Below are 25037 nucleotides of genomic sequence, written 5' to 3' on the forward strand. Positions count from 1 at the left end.
ATTTTTCCCCACCAACAACTTGTTTTCAGATTTTTTAACAGACGCGTGCTAAAGGTATATTTGTTCTTTTAACTGAAATCGAGTAGGATTGAAAGCAAAACTCAAATTTTCACAATTTCAGAAAGTTAGCCGAATGTTTTCGTTTTAAGTTAGTCGTTGAATGGTTTGCAATATTACTCCTTAAAATTTAATATTGATTTGAACTGTTTAACATATTAGAGAAGAAATACATATTGATTGATTCTTCTGGTATTGTAGAATTCAACGATAACTGCTAGACTGTTTTTGTTTCTCAACTTCTATTTTCGAAAAAAAGATATGTACCTGCATCTCCCCAACACTCCCCTAAACCAAATTTCTGGCTACACCACTTTTGATTGAGCTGCTGGAACTGACAAATTGGTACCATAAATTGTACAATCATTGAGATCTTCCAACATTATACAAGCTCGATTGGTACATCCTGATCGTGATATGAGTTGTTCTAGATATGTGTAAGATGTGAACCTAACCCAATTAGCTTTGTGTTAATTAAACAGAAAACGCTCTTATGATAGTAGTAACTGCTTATTGATAAATCGAGAAAGTGACTTGAAGAGTTGAACTCAGCATGAGTAATCAATTGAATACAAATCTGTCTTTGATAAGTTTAAAGAGTATGCAAATATTTATATGACTCAACCAATTCTTTTTCCCGTGAACATTATCGTTTCTGTTTTATTTTAGCAGCTCGAACAATTTTCATAATTTATAAAATCTACTACTAGCATATGAATTACAATTGAATTAAATATGCTCAACAAAATAGGAAGCTGATTAAAAATCTCTCTTCAGTCATAATCATTCGTAAAATATACGAATATTGTACATATGATGAATCATACATAGCTCTCCAGGTATAATTTTTATTTTAATTACAGTTTTCTAAATATCACGAGCTGGATCCGTTAGTAAATCGAATTGTTTGATGCACGAAAAATTTCATTATGTTCACGAACACTTGACGTAAAATATATAATTGTGAAGTAGATCTCGTTCCGACGTGTTTTTATTCTAATAAGAATATGTATTGTTTATTGCAAACGTTAGTCATTTTGACGCGACGAATTGAATTGACGCGTTTAGTAATATATACTGAGAAATGTCGAGAAATACACCCAAAACAGTGCGCTATCTTCTGTTTTGCGCTCACAATCTCATGCCCAAAAATAATCCTTTTTGAACATGGATTTTAAGCGCTATTGGCGCAGTTTGTAGTGAATGTAACGCGCTCAAACACATTTTGTTTTGTATCATTTTCCCACAGGGTTTGCTCAGAAACACAAATACTGTTTTCGTTTTTGGAGCTCCGTCAATCCGGTGTTAGTTTAGTCCTACCATTAAGTTAGTGTCGGATTCTGACGAGACGAACACGAAACGTAAATTCCATGAGGTTTTGTGCCCTATCTACTTGAGTGGATCAAAAAATTCGAAAATATATTTTTGTATTTCCTTATGTACCTTCCCTTAACAAAATTTCAAAATAATACAACTATTGGAACTGAATTTACAGCACTAAATAGCCAATGGTATCCTGCGACCTAAGACCGTCTTTACGCATGGGCATACCGGGCCAGGGCCAGGTACTACATGACTAGGATAGTATTGGACCAATTCAAATGTCAATCCAACATTTCGATTCAACTTTCAAATCATTTTGAGCAAAAACAATGAAATGTTTTCTACAATACTAGTCTAGTCTAGTCTACACATACCCAGCCAATACATATAGGAATTCTGGAAAATTGCAGTTGCTCGCCTACAATTTTTCTTGTTAGTATTAATGCTTGTGACACATATGGTATGCTTAAGCTGACCAACTGTGAGCTAGAAAAAATCCGTACACATTTCCCCAAAAAGACAAGTCGATTATTCAAGGTTTGAGAAAACCCGTCGTTTCATTAATCCGAGACAGTTAGGGAAATATTTTTTTGGGAATAGAATAGTTGTAGACTTAGGAGGGGGCGAGCATAACGTAGTTGGCGAGTCGATTGCCTTAAAAGGAGCTCATCCGGGTCGATTCCCAACCCCACCCATAGGATCAGCAATTTTTCTAAACAGAAAAGAAGGCAAATTAGCCTATGGTTAAAACCTTTATAATTGAAACAAATAAAAACAGTTGTAGACAGAGGGTTTAATTATCAATAACTTACAAAACAAATTACGGTACTCAAAAGAAATTAATATAAAGCGTTAATATTCCAAATAATATAACATCATTGCGGAAAGTCAAAAATGAAAACTTATCTTGGCATATTTATTCATCGTTACTCACGTTTTCTACAAGTGGTACTGTTTTGTTTACAGGAATCGACAAAAATCCTGTAATTTGCTTAAAGTCATATTTATCTTGAGAAGCAATTTGTTGTAACAGTACCAAGACTGTTTTTTCAGAAATGTATAAAAGTCAACGCACTTGAAGTCCACATTATTTTTTAAAATTAAAATTGATTTTAATGTGTCAACATGAAGCTGTGATGATTCAGTTTTCCAAATTTGATTAGCCAACGAAAAAATGCGCTCGACGGGTGCACTCGTTCCTGGTAAGCAAAGAACGAACTCAATCATACGAGAAAACTCCAAATAAGGAACTTGTTCTGTTTCCATGTGTCGAAATACCTGCACCCAACGCTCTTCTGTAGGCGTTTTGCACTTGTTCCATGCAGTTATTTTATCTGACGAACAGTACGTTTTAATAAAGCCATATTGGCAGAACACCTTAGACGAGTTCACATTCAGATCAAAATTAAATCTTTCCGAAATATCTTTCATCGTGTTGTTAATTTCATTCCATATTGGGACGGTTCGCATTGATACCCAACGAAACGTTCGTATCTGTTCAAATTGTTCGCTCCATTCGCCAAGATAATCATTAGCTGTGTCTATAAAGAAGAACTGATTGAAAATTAAAAGAAATTTCATATAAAATCACTTGTTTAACCTAAGAAACTTGATATTATTTGATTGATACGAGATTCTTTCAGCCCCCCATTCTTGATAACTTGAGTTTTCTCGGCTTCCACATCCGGACTCAAATAATGTTCATCTTTCCGAAGCATGATGTTTCCTCTCAACTCATCTAAATGAAATGCGACGTCGATCGCCGAGATGTTGTCACTCTCAATCTTGAGGACTGTTTCCTTAAAATAGTCGGCCTGGCATAACAGGAAAAAATCCGTGAAAATGAATCGTCAGACTGGGAAACTAAACCTACCTGTTCTTTAACAAAATAGAGCCAAAACTTCAACGTTGGATTGCCGAAAATCTTTTTAATCATTGTTTCGCCTTTCAAACCAAGGAAATACATTTTTAATGCATCGAATATATTGAGGATTCTTCCAATCGCTGGCCCCAAAGCTAAAAAACGTGTCTTTGCATAACCGAGTAATTGACTATATTCTACGTTGTCCATCTCGGAACATATCGACTTGAGATTCTCGACTCGTACCGTATAGATGTAAAAATGGGAATAAATTTTAACAACGATACACTCGATGTCGATAGGCAACGAATCACAGGCCGATTTGAGTGCGCTGTGAACAATGTGCGCAGCACAGCCGATTCCAATTATTCCTGGAATCCATTGCTTTGAACGATGGTACACGTTATTTTGACCACCGCGATCTTTGGAACCAAAATTCGTCGGACAATTATCCGCGCAGAATCCCACGATTTTATCTTCAATTTGAAATGTTTCGGCTGTTGTTTTTAAAACATTCGTGATTATGATCGATGATTCTCCTTTTTCCGAAGAAAAATCTAGAACTTTTACACGCACTCCTCCAGTCGGTGTGAAATAACGTACTAAAACTGGAAACATTTTGACATTTCCGCGATTTGAAGCATCTGTTAAAACGGTTACGTATTTTACATCAGTTAAATCATTTTTCAATTCACTCAATACAAATGGAACAAATACATTCGTTACGATCGCCTCACATTTAGTACGAGCACAATGAAATTTTTTCATTTCGTAGCAACTACGAAAAATCTTTGAAGCGCAGTCTGAAGATCTAAAGCTCTGGTTTGACTTAACAACGTGATAGGCCCAAACACCCTCATATGCCGATGTTTTAAAATCCGCCGAGTTTTGGAAAAAATCTGTTACTGTCGTAGAACTTGATCTAGCAATCAATGCACTTTTATGCTTTTTAGATTCCAGGTGCTTTTGAATACCGGTTTTTCCATGCGTCGCTATATTGATTCTAGCACCGCAAATTCTGCACTCGATGTCACTACTCTTTGTGCCTTTTGCTAGAAAAGGATACTGTTTCTGAAGAGTTTCGTTAAATGAACAGTTCCTGCGTAATTTCAGCATTTTATTTTTTGTTTGGATTGCAACCCGCGCTGTAAACGATACTGAACCCAACAATTTGGAACCGTGTAAATATCGAATGTGTGAAATGTCAAAAAAAATCAGCCTGGTGTGCATTCTGGGTAAAGGCTAGTTTACAGTTCGGGAAATGGGTCACGGGATTTCGCACGGGATTGGCGTCGGGATTTGATCAGGGAAAATTTCCCGCCGAGATCTCTCCAAACTGTCAAACCAAAAACTCTGCTGCTTCTTAAAAATACAAACAGTATCAAACATGCAGCGAATTGCAAACCTTATAAGAATACTATTTTTCCCGTCGGAAACAATTTGTGTTGAATTGTTCCCGGCCGGATTTCTGTGTGGAGAGTTTTAAAATCCCGTGATGTTTCCCGCGGTTGGGTTTACACTTCAGGAAAACTGTCATTTTTGTGTAGACTCATTTCCCGTCGCGGGATTTGAAATCCCGAGCTCCATTTAAAATACACAGGGACTTAAATCCCGTGACACGTTTTCCGAACTGTAAACTAGCCTTAAAGTGAAAATGAAAGAATGGTGACCCGACGAAACAACCTATTTTATATGATTTCTATCTGAATTTCTGCTCAAATGTGACAACCGATTCCAACTAAATCGGTTTCAGAATCGACTGTTGCATTTGAACTAGAATTAAATCAGAATTCCAAATCAGATATCACAAGGTTAGACCGGGTGTGACTTGAAAGTACCCAGTAAAGTTCAACCGGAAATGAGCCGGAGTTCTGGATGGTTCTAACTCGTATTCCGACTCCAGTGACACAACCGATTCTAACTAGAATCGGTTGTGTCACTGGAGCCGGAATACGAATTAGAACCAGCCAGTATTCCGGCTGATTTTCCGGCTGAGCTTAACTGGGTAAAACAAGCAAAAAGTGTTGCTAGGTGGTTTTATACGTTTGCAACCAATTTTATAAATTTATTTGATTTACATGTTTATAATATTCACCCTTATTCTTGTTTACGACGAATGCGAGATTCGTTCGAAAGCGATGCGAACGAATAGTAAGCCCTTTTGATTTTGCTGTAGTAAACGGGAATACAAACCACTTTCGAACGGGTCTCGCATTCGTCGTAAACAAGAATAAGGGTGATTTCTTGACCAGCTAATGATTAAGTTGTTCGCAATACTATAATGTAAATTTGTTTCAAAGTGACGAGCAGGCATAGAACTGACAAAAAGACATCTAAAGCACGATATTCTTATTTCCACGATTTAAACAGCTCTTCTTAATTTAATTTTCCAGATTTTTTTATAGTTTATCGGTTTTATGGCACTTGTCGATTTATCTGACATCAGTCGTCACACATACTAATAATAATATTTGAATCAGCTTTCTATTTATGTTGTGTGAAATTTAAAATAGAATTCCAAAATAGTGATTGAAATAAAACTACATTTCAGCCTTATAATTGATCTGTTTTGGCCCATAGATGTAACAGCTCATAAATAATTTATCTGTACTGCAAATAGCCTCAAGGCAGCTCAGCTATTTGATTCCGAATTTTGTGCTGGATTTGGATCAGGATTAGGACGATAAGGTACGAGCACATGCACAATAAGATTATTGTGGAAAACCCTCGAAAAAATTTAAAAATCTTTAAAGTGCTTTTATTTTAATGCTCCTTTTTTGGGACACAATGCACGATCAATGTCATGTAGATTCTGCCGATTATATAATTGAAAGTTTCATATTATATATGTATTTATTAGGGTGGGGCAAAATGATCGTTTTTTCAGCACAGCACTTTTTTGGTTCCTTTTGGGGTCCCAAACAACTGTGCAAAATTTGGGGTCGATTGGTGTTGACCCGGCGTAGCGCATTGCGTTTGAAATTTGTATGGAGATTAGTATGGGAAAACCTACATTTTTGCATTTTTAATTTTACAGACTACAATTCTTTCTTTAGTATGCAAACAAATAGATAGAAGTGTAGTCCAGGATATGCTGAACAACTTTGCCGAAGGATGTATGGTGTTATAATGTCTCTAAGCCAAGTTATAGCTGTTCAAAGTTCGATACATCAAATTAAATGCCAAAAATCATTTTTATTGCCAACACTGCCGGTATACCATAGTATTTCATATAGCATTCCAAAATAACATTATATATTTTAGTTTTACCACATTGGTATGTTTGGATGAATTATTCAAAAGCCTTAGCTCAATTTCATGAGCGTAGGTAGTTGAGCAATAGGGCGTAGAGAGTGGAGATGGGGGGGGGGGGGGGGATTTTAATATGTATAAATTCGAACTGAAATGTTGTCGAGTTGGAATGTTCAGATGAATTATTTCAAAACAATCACACAATGTCCTACACATAATAGTAACAATGAAATAAAACATACTGTATCCCTTTGCCTTGACTTTTATCAATAGAAGTTACGTTACAGACTGAATTAACTGATGTCGCGATGATATGTCAGAGGATTATATTTCGGTTTAACCGTTGTGTGTCCGACGCGGTACCTGGGTACCTTTTTAAGTTTCAATTAATTAAATTCCTATGTTTTATCCATAGCTGGAAATTGAAATTTTGTGACATCTTAGAGCTTCACTAAATCAAGCTTTTGGGTTAATAATATTGTTAATATAGTAAGGGTGGGAGTAAGGAGGGGCTCCTGATTTTTTTTTACTACGTAACAGGCCGACGTGGGTACCCGGGTACCCACAAAACTAAAATGCTCATAACTAAGGTAATATCCAACCGATTTCGATACTTTTGCCCGTTTTGGATTCAAGAACTCATCCACTTTTGGACTTGGTAAAAATGAATCGGGTTACTCCATTCGGTTCCCGGGAATCCGGGTTTCCGGAAGCAGGTTCCAGTGCGGGGGTACTATTTGCGAACTTCAATGGAATACTAGCAATATGGGCATCAAAATTCTTGGAATTGCATCAGTAGGCTGCATCTCGTAGTTTTGGAACCATTTGGTGATTTGACCCCGGAACGGACATTCCGGAGCAGGTTCCTGTGAGGCCGTGAGTGGCCATTCCATTCCAATTCCATTTTTCAAATTGCCATAGGGTCCCGTAACAATAAAAAACAGACCTCCGAGACAATTTGAAGAGTTTTGATACTCATATTGCTAGGACATTATTAAAATTTACAAATCATATCCTAGTACTGGAACATTACTCCGGAAAATCCGGATTACCAAAAACCAGATCCATTATTACGGTTCTACTGTACAAAATCAAAAAGCAGACGAGTTCCTGAATCCAAAACATCTAAAAGTGTTCAAATCGGTTAAAGGAAGCCATAGTTATGAGCATTTCAATTTGTGGGTACCCGGGTACCCTCGTTGGCCTGTTAAAGGTGTTTTTTGTTGGACACATAACTGTTAATACGCATTATGATTTGATAGCATGCTCATTTCTATGCTGTTCGATCACGAAGCGTGAAGCTAATTTCTGGATTTCAAAATGAAATCCACCAGATCCCTACAACAATTTTTGCTTCAGGTGATCGAACAGCGTCGAAATGAGCCTTTCATCAAATCATAGTGCCTATTAAACTGAAATATAATCAATGCAATTCTCTGACATATCAACTCGACATCAGTTGATTCAGTCTGTAACGTAACTTCTATTGATAAAAGTCAAGGTAAAGGGATACAGTATGTTTTATTTCATCGTTACTATTATGCGTAGGACATTGTGTAATTGTTTTGAAATAATTCATTTGAACATTCCACCTCGACAACATTTCAGTTCGAATTTCTACATATTAAAGTCCCCCTCACCCCTCACTACGCCCTATTGATCCACTACCTACGCTCATGAAATTGAGCTAAGGCTTTTGAATAATTCATCCAAACATACCAATGTGGTAAAACTAAAATATATAATGTTATTTTGGAATGCTATATGAAATACCATGGTACACCGGCAGTGTTGGCAATAAAAATGATTTTTGACATTTAATTCGATGTATCGAACTTTGAACAGCTATAACTTGGCTTAGAGATATTCTAACACCATACATCCTTCGGCAAAGTTGTTCAGCATATCCTGGACTACACTTCTATCTATTTGTTTGCATACTGAAGGAAGAATTGTAGTCTGTAAAATTAAAAATGCAAAAATGTAGGTTTTCCCATACTAATCTCCATACAAATTTCAAACGCAATGCGCTACGCCGGGTCAACACCAATCGACCCCAAATTTTGCACAGTTGTTTGGGACCCCAAAAGGAACCAAAAAAGTGCTGTGCTCGGTTGATGTGACTATGATTACGTTTTTCCATATAACAATGCCCCATCCTAGTATTTATAGTTTAATACATATAATGTGAAAGTTTCAATTATATAATTTGTTTTTACCTTGGATTTTCACGTCAGTTGCTATTTGGCAAGTCCATAACTTGATGTTGGGAACAATCTATCCACAGGAATGGTCATTGAAAGGGCAGTCCCTCCTAATAAATACTTCAATTTTACTGTCGAAAACAATTCATGTTCTTGTTTTTGTGTTGTGCGGGTGTTCTACGTGAATTTTTGTGTGGATTGTTTTCCGTACCGGACAACGGCAATCCGGTTTCCATTTAAAATACTTCGGAAAAAAAATCGCTATCAAATTTCTTAGATATGCGGCTGCTTTTAGGGCGTAAATACCAACTCTCAACGCTAGTTGTCCCAGTCACAGCAGAAGCCGATGACCAAGTTTTCTGAAAAAGACCGCCCTTGATTTTTCTGTGTTTGGTTTGGTAGTCCTGCTAGATTTCTACGCGCATCCTGCCGGGTCAGCTAAACTAGGGCGAAATCGATTTCACTCGCACTTTCTGACAACAGTCTACGCAAAACACTGGCTAAAAGCGTGCAGTACCATTTAGTTTCACCGTGTGTACCAGAATAGGTTGTTAAATTTGAGCTAATTTTCTGTCCGACTTTTGGTAACGCCCTCAGAATGCCAGCCGGATTCTGTCAGAACCAATTCACGATGATGCGATGACTTGGAAGTTGAGCAAAACGAAATGGCTTCTGACAAACTGTTGTTGACAATCTATGGGCGCGTTATGAAAATTTAAGCAGACATTTAGCTCAATGGAACAGCCGAGGCAGAAGCGCTAACACAAACCGGCGCTGCTCGCTTTAAGCCATATTTCCGACAGGAATGTAATGTCAGGGATTTTCCTTAATTCCTACCATAACAATGATAGATTTTTGCTCGAATACTGCTATAATTCCACCTGGAAGATATCCAGCTTTTTACGTGCCATAATGACGGTCTAAATTGTTCAGTTCGTAATACGTTTAATTGCCCTTTTTTGACAATAATCGTTTACGCCTGCTTGACAGCAACGCCCAGTTGAAGATGTCGGGCGTTCATTGAATAAACATCCAACGCATTGGACTAACGTAGATTATTTAATCTCACTGGGCGGTTGATGTAAACAATTATTGCCAAAAAATGACCATTAAAGGTATTACGAACTGAACAATTTAGACCGCCATTATGGCACGTTAAAAGCTGGATAGGCACGGTGCGGGTGCCTATCAGTATTCTGCCAAGGTTTTGCTCGTTTCCCGTCGGGATTTTGCCAGGCAGTGCGAGCGAACCCACACACCAAAATTTGGTTGTCAATCTTAGCAAAATTTTGGTGAATTTTCATCAGATGAAAGTTTCAGCAATACAAGGTGCCGAAAGATCGGCAATTTGAATTGAACCTGTTTGACAGATTCGCTTTGCTGAAAATTCAGTAATTCAAATTGTCAAATTGACAGCACATTTACCGGATTTAGAGCAATCCAGACCGGAATACTGAGAATTCGGCAATAGCGCTGTCAATTTGACAATTTGAACTACTGAATTTTCAGCAAAGCGAATTCGTCAAACCGGTTCAATTCAAATTGCCGATTCTTCGGCATCTTCCCAGTCACCAAATTTTCTGGCAGAGACTGTCCTGCTATATTTCTGTCAGTCTTGATTTGGCAGCCCTGTCAGATTTCTACACGCATCCTGTCGGGTTAGTTGAACTAGGGCGAATTCGGTTTCGCTCGCATTTTCTGGCAAATATTGACAAGAACCGAGCAAAACCCTGGCAATCCCTACCTAGTAGAATTTAGCACGAATCGAGCAAAACATCTGACAAAGATGTGACAGGTAGCGCATAGAAATCCTGGCCGTGCATTCCTGGCTGGAATGCACGGCCAGGCGTGCCCTAGCAAAAAGTTCGCAGAAGTTGAGCAAAGCGAAATTGATTCTGGCAGAGTTTTTGCCAGCATTTTGCACGATTTGTGCGAGAATTCTGGCAGAGAATTCAATCAAATGCAACAACCGTTTCTGACAAAAGCGGTTAAACTAACCAATGCTGCTCACTTTTAACCAGAATCCAGCCAGAAATGTATGAACAGAATTTCTGTACGCTCCCTGCCACAACTTTATCGGAAGTTTTGCTCGATTCGTTATAAAATCCTACCAGGTAGAAATTACCAGGATCTTTGCACGGTTTATTTCCGAGTTATGCCAGGGTTTTGCTCGGTTCCTGTCAAAATTTGCCAGAAAACGCAAGCGAAGCCGAGTTCGCCCTAGTTCAGCTAAGCCGACAGGATGCGCGCAGAAATCTGACAGAGCTGCTAAACCAAGACTGACAGAAATCTAGCAGAACCCAAGTAAAGATCAGTCAGAAATGAGCAGGAGTTCCGGCTGGTTCCAATGAGTATTACGGCTCCAGTGACACAACCGATTCTAGTTAGAATCGGTTGTGTCACTGGAGCCGGAGTACTAGCTGGAACCAGCCGGAATTCCGGCTAGTTTCTGGCTGAACTTTACTGGGATGGTCTCTGCCAGCTACCCAGTTAAGCTCAGCCGGAAATGAACTGGAATTCCAGCTGGTTCCAGTTCGCATTCCGGCTCCAGTGACACAACCGATTCTAGTTAGAATCGGTTGTGTCACTGGAGCCGGAATACGAACTGGAACCAGCCAGAATTCCAGTTCAGTTCCGGTTGAACTTTACTGGGTAGTAAGACATGATACGCGCAGAAATCTGGTAGGGCTGCTGAACCAAAGATTGAAAGAAACCTAGCAGAACGGTTTTTGTTGGAGGATTTGGTGGCTGGTATTGTGTGTTTCATTGGATTTTGAAGCGACAAAATTAGATTTGGTCCAGTACCAAGGAAACTGGAAGTACTCCGGAGCAAACAGGGACAAACCGTTCCTGTATTTTTTGCTTCTCTTTTTTCTTCTAGTAAACCAAGTGAAGAGGAATTTATTGCTCCTGTTTGCTCTTGTGCAACTGGAAGCAAAAAGCGTGTACTGGAACAAACCTATTAATGAAGTGTCCGGAAGTCGCGTAAATGGCTCACTGGACGAACTGCCGCTGGTGCCCTATTGCGTCAAGATTTCGGGTTTAGTATATTCAGGTTACAAAAACATTTTTATGATAAGTAGCAATCAGTTTTTTGATATTACAAGAAAAGCGATCAATTGTGCGGCGAATGGCACTTCGAAATGCGCTGCAATGAACAATAGTCTCCTTTGGAAAAGCACGGGCAATGACAAAAAAAGCTTTCTCTTTTATCTGTTGATGTAATCTCTGTTCTGTGAGTAACGAGACTCACAATTTTTGCTCATTTTTTATACCTTTTGCTTTTTGCTGGTTTTTATACCTTTCTCGTAGATTAGGGGAACATGGGGAGACTTGACCAAGCGCAAAATTCTATTTTCGGCTATGGCGTCTTCTATTTGATTCTTATTTTTTTTTCAAAAATATTTTTATACTTGTTTCGATCCCTTAAGGTAATTTTGAAAGTTTGGAGTAAAAAATCCTTTCCTTGCAGAAAATATTACGTGATTAATAAATTTGCATTAAATGATGTAATTTTTTATCAAACTTTGTATGGACATATCTACTCGACTACTAATTACTATTAAAGGACTAATATACCATCTTAATCCTTGTGAAGCAGTGAAATGATCTTACATAAACTGGAACATTGGAATAGTTATTATTAGAATTCGTATGAAATTGAACGCAATAACTAATGTTGGGGAGACTTGACCAAGATTTTATGGGGAGACTTGACCAAGTGGCGATCAGCTGAAGAAAAATACAAAATTCCTAACATTTATTATGCTTTGGTATCTACTGTTAATGTTAATCACGCCATAAAAAAAATCCCACCCCAAACATAAGTCTTTATATTTTAAAATTTGTAAGCAAAGTTAGCAATAGTAGGATTGATTTCGTGACGTGTGAACATGCAATGCAAACAGTACAGTTAATCCTTAAAAAGAAATGCATTTAAAAAAAAATCTAAATTTATCAAATGCAACTCTTTTATATTTTTTACTGCTACCTAAGGATCTCGACAATAGGGAAAAAAATAATTACAGTATGTTTTATGTCATTATTTTTTGTTATGATTTTTCAAAATTCTCTTGGTCAAGTCTCCCCACGCCTTGGTCAAGTCTCCCCATTGATCACCACGATCACAGAAAAACTTTTGTAACTTTTCAAAAAATAAATTAAAAATTCTGCAAAAAATCATGAAGACGCGCAATAACTTTGTGCATTATATCTGAATGATTTTTGGGGGATTGAAGGCTTTTTTTAGAGATTTATGCAGTTTTAGCTGAAAACCTGGTCAAGTCTCCCCGTGTTCCCCTACTCAAGATTAGTTTACTTTTTTGTTGTTTCTCGTTCACTTTAATGTTTAACAAAATTTAGTTGATCGAATCTGAACTTCGATTTTCGACAGAGCAATTCTCATTTCATTTTCGGTTTTAATGTAACCCAAACACAAGATGCGAAAAGAAATACACCGTTAAACCTGGTTTGAAAGGTAAGCGGTGGTGGAGAAATTGGTTCTAATAAAACAAATAAAGTTGTACTTGCAGATGTTATTACAAATTACTAGAAAAAATCAGGTTTAAATTGGTCTCTTGAAGGTTTTGATCAAGAGCTAATTTTTTAACTTTTATTATTTTTAGTTAAATTTCCATTACATTATTTTGAAATACTGCGAGCATTTGAAAAAACGATAGAAAATGTACTACAAGTTTGAGCCTTTCCAAAAAGATTCGAAAAGTTTTGAAATATCCGGCATCCCTGCCAAGCACTACTCCCCAGTAAATACAATCACAATCAGTTGTGTCATTAGAACCAGAATTACGACTGAAGCCAGCTGGAATTTCAGCTTATTTTCGGTACCCACTAAGAAACTAGTTCAACGTCCAATGGAATATTGGGACATCGTCTTTGCAGAGAAACTGCGCGCCCTTATGGCAACTAAATGGCTATTCGTACACCCCACGGCGGAACCAACCTGCAACTGTAGAGCGGTTAATAAATATTGGGAGGACACCCCTTTAATTTTTTTTGGAAATTCCGTTCAAATTCCGGACAAATCCGTACAGGATCTAAATCCGTACACGTATTGAAAAATCCGTACAGTCCTCCCAAATTCCGTACGGTTGGTCAGCTTAGGTATGCTACACAATCATTAAAGCGGCCAGGCCAACTGTGCAGCGTACAGATGAAGATGATTCGGCAATCAAATTATTCATTTAATGAAGAATTTAATGAATCATTTTGAACCTTGAATAAGAAAGAAACGTGGACAACCGTACCGACCGTGTCAATTTGATGGGGGTTTAGTAAATCGTTGGGAGTGACTTGGCTAAGAGGGTTAATATCACTCCTTTGGTCCTAAGCTCCTGAGATGGGACAGAGGTATTCTACAATACGTATAGAAAGTTCGAAAGGCACCAAGCAGGAGCGGCAACAAGGTGGCAAAATTTTGCATAATAAAGCTGAACAGAAAGTGGAAGAAGAAGATGTCGAAATTCGGTACACAATCCTTGTTTGGCAAGCGATCCGCGCATGTGGCAAATTTTAATTTCTTCATCACATCAGGGATTGTGAATGGACAAATCTTCATGAAAACCTCTAAAGACTCCTGGACTTCTTGAGATTTCACGATACTTTCGCAGCCAGATTAAGCATTTTCCACTATGCCGTCGTAAACTAGTACATAATCAATTATGTTATTTTTGTACGACACTCCGCCTTATCATAAATATTTTAGGCCGTTAGAATCAGGAATCAGCAGTCGAGGGTTTGTGCCTCACGGCAACGTGCATTCGAGGTATTTCCTATTTCGACTGTTTTACATAACTGGTATTGAAATAAGCTTTTTTTAACTTAAATTTTTATGCGTTTATGTTTGGGTTTGCATGTTGTATAATATTGCAGTCACAGTGATATATTATTACTCAAATCAAATATTACTTATAATACTTGTTTGCTATTTTCGCCTCTCCGAACCGTTCACTTAAAAAGAAAGCACAAAACTTCTGTCAGAATATATAACCAAAATCCACCTCACCAACAATTTGTGCATGAAGAAATACTATGTCAAAGAATCGTTATATTCCTGCAGCGAAAAATGTGAATATCTAAAATGAATCACGCACTTAGATTCGACATAATATCGATTGATTTCAATGGCTGAAATATTGAATATTGTCATCTGTAAATGTAGTTGAATTACGGTTGAAAAAATGGGGCTTTTCAGTAAAGCTGGCAATTGACTTTTTCCAGCTGCATCATATCAGGAACAGTAAGAAATCCAGAGCAACATTGTACGATTCAATATAACTTTTGTAAATCATGTAGTCTTCATCTATTAACAAGTTTAATTTTATTCGCATATTGCTAAATATTTTTCCTAGTTGCTTATAGTGAAAGAACAATTATTGAATGAATCGTCGACATTATAGTGTTGACGTTTAACCCGCCTTACTCCATCATTCCTCATTATTGACAAAGGCAGTCTTCAGCCTCAAACAGCGTTTTACAAATATTAAGATCAGACTATATCATATGGGGAAATAGCGCAGCTGCTAAGTCGATAACACGTACGTAGCTCGCCTCGAACTTCCACAACCGCATATAGTTAGTGTGTTAGACTCTTTGCCAATTTCGGTCAGATTGGTTAGAAATGCTAATATCTTTTTAAGATCTATTAAAATCATCTTCCGTTTTTCGACGGTACCTGGACATTTAGAATGCCACCTATAGCGATGGAAATCTGTATTTTTCTGCATATAATTTGATTTCTGTAGTATTTTTAATATTTTCACACGGTTTAATGATTTGGCTTAAATTTGAAAAATAAATCTCAAGGTGGTATAGGTGGTTCCCTGATGCTGGGGATCATTGATCATCCTACTCTACATCAGTTTATACCTGTTATAGGGGCCCCTCAGCTCAGTTCAGTTGTGCCCAGGGGCCCCGAGTAGTCTTAAGACGGCCCTGATTGGGTGTGAGAGGCAGCTAGATAGAACATTAATAAGCCCCAAAAATATGTATCTTCATAACCATTACGTTGTAGATACAGAAAAATAAAATCTAGACTAACAGACATAACACTGGAACACAATTCATCTCCAGGTTTACCTGTCAATTTATATTTTAGTAGGGATAGTCGTAGCATATGTGATGCAGGTACTACTGACATATGCGTAAGTATGTGGGAAATATCCCGACCAGAAACACATAAAAGAAGTATTTCAAAACTATACCTCATATTATTACTTATTATAAATTTCTAACCTCATTTATAACATAATACGTTACAAAAATGTGTTATAATCTTGTTATTTCATTCTGATCGGGATACCACGTGTGAACAATTATTCTCAAGCATGAAAGATAAACCACTTCACTTAACTCTGAATTCTTCTGTCAGTGTATAAAATTTGGAACTGTTTTGGTAAAATAAATAGACCGATATTTGTGGAGAAATTTCCTCATAGCGTTGTGTTTGTTACTCTCTGATGAAATTCCTTCACAGGTGAAGAATCCTATCTGTAACTTTTTGTTTTGTGTTGTACTTTCCCGTCTTCCTACAAGGCTAAAACCCCAATGTTACGTTGGAACGTGTCCATTGAGCCATTTTATTCTTATACCCATGCATAAAGATGACCTCGTTCAAATATGTCTCGTTGGCTAAACATTCGTCCATTGAGTTATATTTATCCCTAAGCATCGTCATAGTCTTCCTAAGATTGTGTAGAAACCTATCACCTCTATTATAAAACCTCCATTAAGGAGAAAATTGTGCAGAACCATTTTGGTGCGTGCAGAGCAAAAAACCTACAAATAAATTAGTTATGGATTTTTCCATTCAGCTTCATCTCATCAGAATCCGACTCTACCTTAGAGAAAGGACAAAGCTAGCGCTAGATTGACGCCAGCTACATAAACGGAGACACGGACATCTTTTCATGCTGTGCGTCACACTTGACTTCGTTGTTTTTCCGGAACATGAATTGTTTTTGGAGCTAAAGTCAATCAGGCGATAGCTTAGTCCTGTCACTAAGTTAGTGTTGGATTCTGATGAAACGAAGTCGACATGAAAATTCAATTACAAGTTCAACATTCATACTTTTCGACAGATAATTGGAAAATAATGAAAAACAAATAATTAACCGATACTAAAACATTGCCATACGTTTGTTCTAATGTAGCTGGTAGGTGTTCAAAGGAAAGAATGCCTTAATTTTCTTTGTTTGAAGCCATCGTGGTTGTTGAATCTTGTTTGAGTTTGAGATTACAAAAAAATAACGGGCCAATTCAATGTATGTAGACCGGTACTTGCTGTAAATCTATTTCTACAGGTACGGATTATATTTTTCAATGGACATGAGGTCTGATCCAAAAAAGTACTAAGATTATCTTTTACTGCTAATCAGATGTTTCGTCCGAGAATAAAAGTTGATCAAAATTCACAGAATATTAGAAAAACCCAGCCACCAGCACCCAATACCTATGACGACATAGCATAGCGGACCACTTGCTCGAGGTAAACGTGATTACAGTAGTCAGTTCTCACAGTGTTAGTGTATTCACGCAGAGGAAAGTGATCGTACAAAAACTGATCACATTTTGCCATCAAAGTGTCGCTGATAATAAGGTGTGTGAATACACCGAAACTTTTGTTGTTTGTTTCGTTTCAGTTGATAAATCCGGTTCTCGTTGTATATTTTTGTGAATCGAAAAATAATGATCAACTCCACCAGTCTGCCGTTGTTGTGCTTGCTTGTTCCAAAGTAATATGGTATCAGATTTGCATGCGACAACACAGCTAACGGCCAACGATCAGCTATTTTCGCGCATTGTGTTTGTGCTGCTTAATTTCTACATTGAGCACTGCTTATTTTCAAGTGATGAAACATGAGGGTTTATTCCAGGATCCATGAATGCGTCGTCATTAACCGCTTCAATTGGTGAAGGGCGAATAAACAATTCGTTCAACAGTTATCTTGCAGCTAAATGTGCAATTCGATGTTCACTTTTACCACAGCTTTTACCACATCATCTACCATGTCACTGGAATTTATTGCGTTGAGCACAAAGACAAACATTTTAAAAACAGTGGACGTTTGATATCTTGCGTTTTCCGGTCGCAGTACACTCTTTTTCTTGTTTAGATAAAAGCATCAATCACTCTTGCTTTTCCACTGAGGGCATCACTATCAATTGGAGAAACACGCTGCTTATCGTGCATTTCTTCTGCTTTGTTCATAGGCAGGGCTAACCAGAAATTCCGCTCCACTCAATGGTCTCCCAGGAATACGCCAAATTTGTTAGAATTATTATTTATCGTCATGCTAACCTCTATCGCAGACTGTTGGAAACGTTTGTGATAATTAAGTTAATACGATGTTCGCGCACTAGTTAAGCACTTAACGATCCAATCAGTTGCGCGATCCGCCGAGGACTAGCCACACACTCCGAATTGGTACGACGTGTAACGAATGTGCGCGAATGTCTTAACGTTGTTTGCACTGGAGAGTGGCGGATGGGACTTGGGACATAATACAAATATACACAAAATGATGAGGAATCTAGCAATATTATAGTGCGCTAACGAACGCGGTGCGGGCTTGTGATAGTGCTTATTATTTTCATTCTGGTTTTGTTATTAATACTTCGATAGCGCATGTCGGCGTATAGCTTTGAATACTGGATGGTGGATCAATGATGGTGTAGTTGTTGATATGTATAAAGTAAACTTGTACATATCTGTTCTTGACAGTTCAAAAAGGGGATTGTTATACTAAACGTATAGTGTGGAAGGTTAGTGTAAGGATTGTAAATTGATGATTTAGTATCAATGCAATGTAGAATACAAGGCGGTTTATCAATGACGTCAGGATATGTTTGCAATGAAATTTGTGATACACAGATCACTTGTGAAGAATGGACAAAAGAAGCGCTGATCTATGAACTGGAGAAAATGTAACTTGGCAAGATGTTCTGTTTATAGTACCATCCGCATATGTTGTCAGTATCACACAAAGGGAGTAGAGCACTTCAGATTAATTGAATCTACAGGCCATATTCGATTATCCGTAGTCTCGATTATCCGTAACTCGATTATCCATAGAAAATGACTCGATTATCCGTAGCCTGAAGAAATTGTTTCAGTTGTTCGCATATTATTTTTTCTAAAGCTACATTACACATCTATAATTGTAATTGATACCAACTACAGTTTCTGAAAGAATAAATATTTTCTAAAAAATTATGAAAACTTCATGGAAATACAGAAATTTTTTTTAATCATAATTTTGAATTCGATACGGTGACTTACATATTATCGTCCACCAATCGATTACAATCGATACTAGCTACAATTTTTGGAAAACAAGAATTTTATGTTCTCACAAAATCTTCACAAAAATACGTGAAAATACATAAATTTCGCATTTTTTACAAAAAAACCTTTTTTGTTATATACCACTATTAATATACATAAATCGATAGAAATTGATATCAGCTACATTTCCTAGAAGCACAAAATTTTAAAATCTTAAAAATTACAATAATTTGGGAAAATAAAGAGATTTCATTTGATCAACCAATATTTCAATTCAAAGTGGTGTGCTATAAAGTTTGATGCACCTAATCAATTGGCTACAAACTACATTTTCCTGTAGATGCCTGTGATTTTCTCTGTGATTTTTAGAATGAATGCAATGACCGATTTTATGAGCCCCATTATGTATTTAGGACTGACGTACCACTGCACTAGTTTGTATACAACAACATAACTTTGGGAATCCTCTAAAAGAGAAGCAACACGCTACATTCCACTGAGTAGCCCAAAAATTTGATTCAAAACCATCCAACACAAGCACAGTAATGGACACCTGTTGAACAGTCTGCGTCGCCCAACGTTGTTCCAAAAAAGAACCGCGTTCTTGGTTCCAAGATTCCAAGATTCAGCTAGTTTCTTATATCTCTAGAGCGCATGATGACGATGATGATACTGCTGCTGATTGCATAACGCGCGCTTCTTGATGTCGTGCGCACAAAAGGTTTGCACATTATTTTTTACTCGTAACGTGTGCAAAATTCATCCTTCCAAGAAATTCCTGTTTCAAAATCGTCCAATGCTGGTTCTTTGTTGGAACAACGTTGGGCGACGCCCAGCAGACCGTTCAGCAGGCGTCCATTACTGGACTTGTGTTGGATGGTTTTGAATCAAATTTTTGGGCTTCTCAGTGGAATATTGCGTGTTGCTTCTCTTTTAGAGGATTTCCAAAGTTATGTTGTTGTATACAAACTAGTGCAGTGGTGCGTAATCTTAAAAATTAGTTGTTATTTCTGTCTGAATTTACCGAAACCAGTATTAAGTTGACTGAAGTTTTACGCAGAGAATTTAGTTTTATGCGTCTTGATTATTAGACCAAACATAAGCATATTAATCCAAATTAATCGAACACAATAAAATAAGTTGGCTAAATAACTTATTAAATGTCTTATTTTCACTTTATAGAATATAAAGTGATCCATATTCGTCCATAAGTCAAACATTAATGCATGTACCATAAGTCAAACATTGATGCATGTACCTTAGATACCGTTTTTCAACATATAACAAATATATTTCATGAAGAAAAAAAAACATTTTTTTTTATTCGATTATCCGGATGATTCGATTATCAGAAGCGAAATTTTTCTGCACCCTACGGATAATCGAATCTGGCCTGCAGTACTATTTTGTTCCTGACAGAGTGCTCACGTTCGTAAAAAATGAAGATGATTTATATGGACCAAAACGCGAAAACGAAACCTCGGAGAAAATATTTTTTTCAATTTCGCTGGTTTTCAATTTTATGTTTGTACTACATATCTTGTAGTATCGTGCTATACAACCGTCAACGCAGAACTGTTATTGATAATAAAAATATCACGTTCGTTATTCTAAGTGAGTGAACATAGGCTAAAATTCAAAGTATAATAAACAGGTTTGTTGTATTCATTGAATGTTAGTTTTTTGTAAGCTATGAGCTTTCCTTTGGGGGGGAGGGGAGGAAAAAACATTTTTTTTCAGAACTATGCATGAAGCGAATTGATCAAAACTTTTGGACTTAATAGTATATCATTTCAGTAACATGCTGTAATTTTTCTATGCAAAGATATCGACATACAACTCGCTGACGAAGTTTTTTGTAGAACGTCTCTGGAAAACCATGATTTGCGGTGTTACCTGCCATTCCGAAACTACTTAACCGATTTCTTTCAAACTTTGCAGAAACATTCTATGTAAAAAATGCCTAACCCCTACGTTACGTTGTTGAGAAAATTTTTTAATTTAGGGTTTTTTTACTCATTTTAAATAAAAATTACTATTTTTCACGAAAAATTACGTCCTTTTATGAGTAAACACCCCCTTAAATGAAATATTACCTCAAAAACTCAACGTAGGGGTTCGGTATTTTTAACATAGAATGTGTATGCAAATTTGAAAGAAATCGGCTAAGTAATTTTTGAATTGCACGTAAACCGCCAATCATGTTTTTTTTCAGAGACGTTGTACAAAAAGCTTCGTCACCGAGTCGTTTGTCGATATTTTTGCCCAGAAAAATTACAGCATATTATTGAAATGATACACTATAATGTACAAAGCTTTTGATAAATTTACTTCACGCAATGTTCTAAAAAAATCGCAAAAAAATTGTTTTTTTTTAGGCTGAAACCTTTACCCACCTCCCCCCCCCCCTTAAATAGCATGAAGCTAATTAAAAACAATTGTAAACATATTCGAAGAAATAAAAAGTCATCAGCTCTTTTATGTTTAAGTATTCGATTTCGAGCAATTTTGACCTGTTTCCAAAATACAATAACTAATTAGCAGTATTTTAGATTTTTTTGTATTCAGTGGCAAAAAACAATTTGTAACGCAACACTCGTTTCTCGTATGGTATTCAATTTTTTAACTGTAATGATTCATAGCCAGAGGGGGGCTAGGGAGCTAAAGCCCTCCCATTTGTTTTATCCCTCTGCAATTGTGCCTTTCTTATTTTTCCAAACTATGATTCCATACCTGGTTATGTTCAATCTAATTGTGGAAATGTTTATTACATTCGTAGTACAACTATATACAATGGCTCGTCATCTACGAGTTTGATGTACTACGTGTCGACGCTGAAACCCGCAAGGGGGCGTCTGGTGTAGTGGACAAATAAAATCGACTTCTTTTTATCCGCTTAATTGTTAGTATTGAACCTCTGGAATAGTATCCCACTACCTCGGTGGCCCCGCTGAACTTCTTTTGTTTCAAACAGGTGTGCATTCCTCGGGCGTATTTGGAAGCACACACACACACAGATTTCAATCTATCGGCAACAATATTCGAAAAACTAACAGCCATAAAAATACAGTGTAAACAATAAACTCTAAACTACTTCGACCCAAACTTTCAAGATAAAATACCCAGTGGATTCTTTTCTACAGCGTTTTTTTCGTGATGCAATTTGATGTGGGACACCCTTTAATAGCGTTTTTCTCGAAACCGCTTTTTCCAAATTGACGAACACGATAACTCAAAAACTAATCAACGAATTGACTTGATTTTTTATGAGAATGCACAATATGTGTAGCCTGTTGTTGAACCACAGAAAACTGAATTATTTTTTTTGAAAGTCAGATCGCGATGAAATTTAATTGCAGCAATTGAAGCATTACATTAGTGATTCCAAATTTGAAAGATGGAGGAAAATTTGAAAATTCATCAAATCAAAATGATGAAAACTCAGCATTTTCATTTCAATCATTTGACAGATTCTTTTTGTTGGAAATTCAGCAATTGGTTTGTCAAAATGACAACACAGTGACCAAATTTTCAGTAATTTGGGCTGGATTACTGAAAAGTCGGTGATTGTGCCGTCAATTTGACAACTAAATTGCAGAATTTTCAGCAAGAATCGGTCAAATAGTCAATTTATGAGCAAGAGGTGTGACTCTAATTTCGAACTTGGCCATTTCTTCGGATATTCTGGAATCCTCAACAGTTCCCAAAATGGTCACAGAGATTTTGATTTGCAATTAGTGACCAGGACTAATAATTCCAAGTAATCTAAAACTCATTTCAATTAGTTTTGCATCATTGCGATATACGACTAAACCGGTTTACATGGGAATCTCGCATATGACCGCATACTTCAACTCGTAACACAGGAACGAGAACTCCGATTCCAATGGAATTTAATAGCAGTTAATAGGGATGCTGTAGATTTTATTTAAGACTAAATTTGAGAAAATTGGATCAGACATTTCTAAGAAGCCGATGGGAATTTAAACCAGGAACTTTGCCGCTTTTTCCGAAGCTTCCAGTTCCACCGAAGGTGTCCAAAGTGGTCAAGGTGGGCATCAGCGAGCTGAAACTATAAATCCAAATAATTTAGAACACTTCATAAAATAGTTTTGCATCTTTTGGATATCTTGCTCATTCCGATTTATGTGGGAACCCGGGGCTATTCGGACTTACCTAAGAAAATTACACTTTTAGGTGGATAGATGTCAAAAAATTTATCGGTCAAAGGGCCTAATTGTTAGTTTGAAACCTCAGCTACATTTTTTTTTTGATTTGAGGGCAATTAAGTTTGTCATTTTATTAATTTTTTACAATGGAATTAACCTATGAAACATTTATTAGAGAAACTCCTTAAGAAGCGAAAAAAATAAATTGTTTTACAACAACTTAATCTGGTTACTCACAGCTGTCGATTGGCGCCTCATGTATTTTATTTGCTGTTGCGTGTGCAATCGTGTGCGTAGCCGCAAGCCGCTGAATGGTGTTTGAAGGAATAGGTGGTCTGAATAGCCCCGCACGCTCATTTCGCACAAAAGAGGCAAGCATCTTGAAAATATCTGTTTTTCACCCAAATAAAAATCATTCTTCGTAATAGGAGCCTCAAGCTTTCTAAGATCTTACCCGTTATTTTTTTCACTTTTATTTGTTGCTTTAATCACGGTTTTACATTTCTTATAAAAGAAATGTATAGAATTCGCTCAAACTTTAAAGATTTTTTCCGAGGCCCGGAGGGCCGACTCTTATATACCAATCGACTCAGCTCGACGATTTGGGACAATGTCTGTGTGTGTGTCTGTGTGTGTATGTAACGGACAAATTCTCATTCGTGTTTCTCAGCAATGGCTGAACCGATCTTATCCAAACCAATTTTAAATGAAAGAACTAAAAAACAGTATGAACGCTATTAATTTGTTTTTGATTCTGATGTTTAGTTTCCAAGATATGAATGTTTGAATGCGTAAAAATGGCGTGTTTTGCAGTTTTTTTAATTTATCTGCCGAAATTGACAATATAGATTAACAATTTATATTTTTTTGGGCAGCTTTAACGAATACCTTTCGAACAAGCTATAGATTGTTGAAATCGGACTATTATCAAAAGAGATATTTATAATTAAATGCGGAGGAAAGATTTTTATCATTTCCCATTGCCAGAAATATGACCAAAAACATGTAATCTATTATTAACGCTAAAACGGCTTATTTTAGGTAAATAGTATCTTCGGAGAATATAATGGAGGTAATATGCCCTTTCTTTTGGTATTGTGCTTTTGCTGATTAATCTCCCTATGAGTGAGATATTTTCCCAAATTTTCGTGGAAGTGTATATCGAAATGACGTCTTCAGCAAATTTGTAGCTCTTACTTTTGCGAATAACTTTACTGAACATTTTAAATATCTATTTTGAATACTTTAAAAGTTATGGCTTGTTGTTTGTTGATTACTCTTTATCGCCTATTTATTGTTCAATATAGTAATATTCCATTGAAATAAGCCAAACATTATTTCGATAAGACGAATTTTGTATTTCATTTTACTATCTACAACCGCTAGAAATAATCACCGAACACTTCCAAGTTGTCTGGAAGGAATTTGATAACTTATCAGTGCAAAAATGTTCATTTGTGCGAACCTTCTGACTGCAATTTTTCTAACTTATAACCATCGGATCGATCTGAAACATATCGAAAAATGAAAAGCGAAATAAATAACTCCAAGCAACGGCGTAGCCAAGAGAAGGTTTTGGGGTTTAACACCATACAACCCCCCCCCCTCCCCACAACACCCAAAAAAAATATTGGATTGAAGTTGAAAATTTTTTGATGCAGACTGATTAAATTCAATATTACAATAGCAATTATCTGATCCGTAGATTGATAACCTGTTGTTGTAAACATCATGAGGACTTTTGATAAATTGTCGTAATGGGGTCCTGATATATAACTGATCTATTGGTCTTGATTTCACAGTTGTCTAAAAAAACATTCCAATAGAAAATTCCAGAGTTCTGTAATCAATCATAATCCTCAGATTTA

The 25037-nt window shown here is 36.8% G+C and overlaps 2 protein-coding genes across 6 annotated transcripts in view; both read right to left on the minus strand.

Moving 5' to 3' along the window:
- The window catches only part of LOC131694258 (peptidoglycan-recognition protein LC), a 62382-nt gene extending 44192 nt beyond the window's left edge, over positions 1 to 18190 (minus strand). The window contains exon 1 of one of the 5 annotated variants that reach the window (XM_058982815.1): positions 18014 to 18182. The gene's annotated coding sequence lies outside the window, so the exon portion shown is untranslated. Of the gene's footprint in view, positions 1 to 18013 lie in introns of all 5 variants that reach the window. The other 4 variants (XM_058982818.1, XM_058982817.1, XM_058982816.1 and 1 more) reach the window with 4 other exon arrangements.
- Positions 2297 to 8872, minus strand: LOC131687947 (uncharacterized). The gene is made up of 5 exons (XM_058972047.1): positions 8713 to 8872; positions 3254 to 3324; positions 2981 to 3194; positions 2610 to 2921; positions 2297 to 2319 (listed from the first exon to the last, which is right to left on the minus strand). Exons 2-5 carry the CDS (start codon positions 3314 to 3316, stop codon positions 2297 to 2299), a joined length of 612 nt encoding a protein of 203 aa, XP_058828030.1. The 5' UTR covers positions 3317 to 3324; positions 8713 to 8872.
- Positions 18191 to 25037: the final 6847 nt, after the last annotated feature.

Source organism: Topomyia yanbarensis, chromosome 3 (genome assembly GCF_030247195.1).
Source record: "Topomyia yanbarensis strain Yona2022 chromosome 3, ASM3024719v1, whole genome shotgun sequence".
Taxonomy (NCBI): Eukaryota; Metazoa; Arthropoda; class Insecta; order Diptera; family Culicidae; genus Topomyia; species Topomyia yanbarensis.

Coding starts and splice junctions, on each gene's coding strand:
- LOC131687947 (XM_058972047.1), bottom strand. CDS start 3,316: ATGATTAAAAAGATTTTCGGCAATCCAACGTTGAAGTTTTGGCTCTAT. Junction 3,195..3,253: donor TCTATTTTGTTAAAGAACAG/GTAGGTTTAGTT, acceptor CTGTTATGCCAG/GCCGACTATTTTAAGGAAAC. Junction 2,922..2,980: donor AATAATATCAAGTTTCTTAG/GTTAAACAAGTG, acceptor TCTTCTTTATAG/ACACAGCTAATGATTATCTT.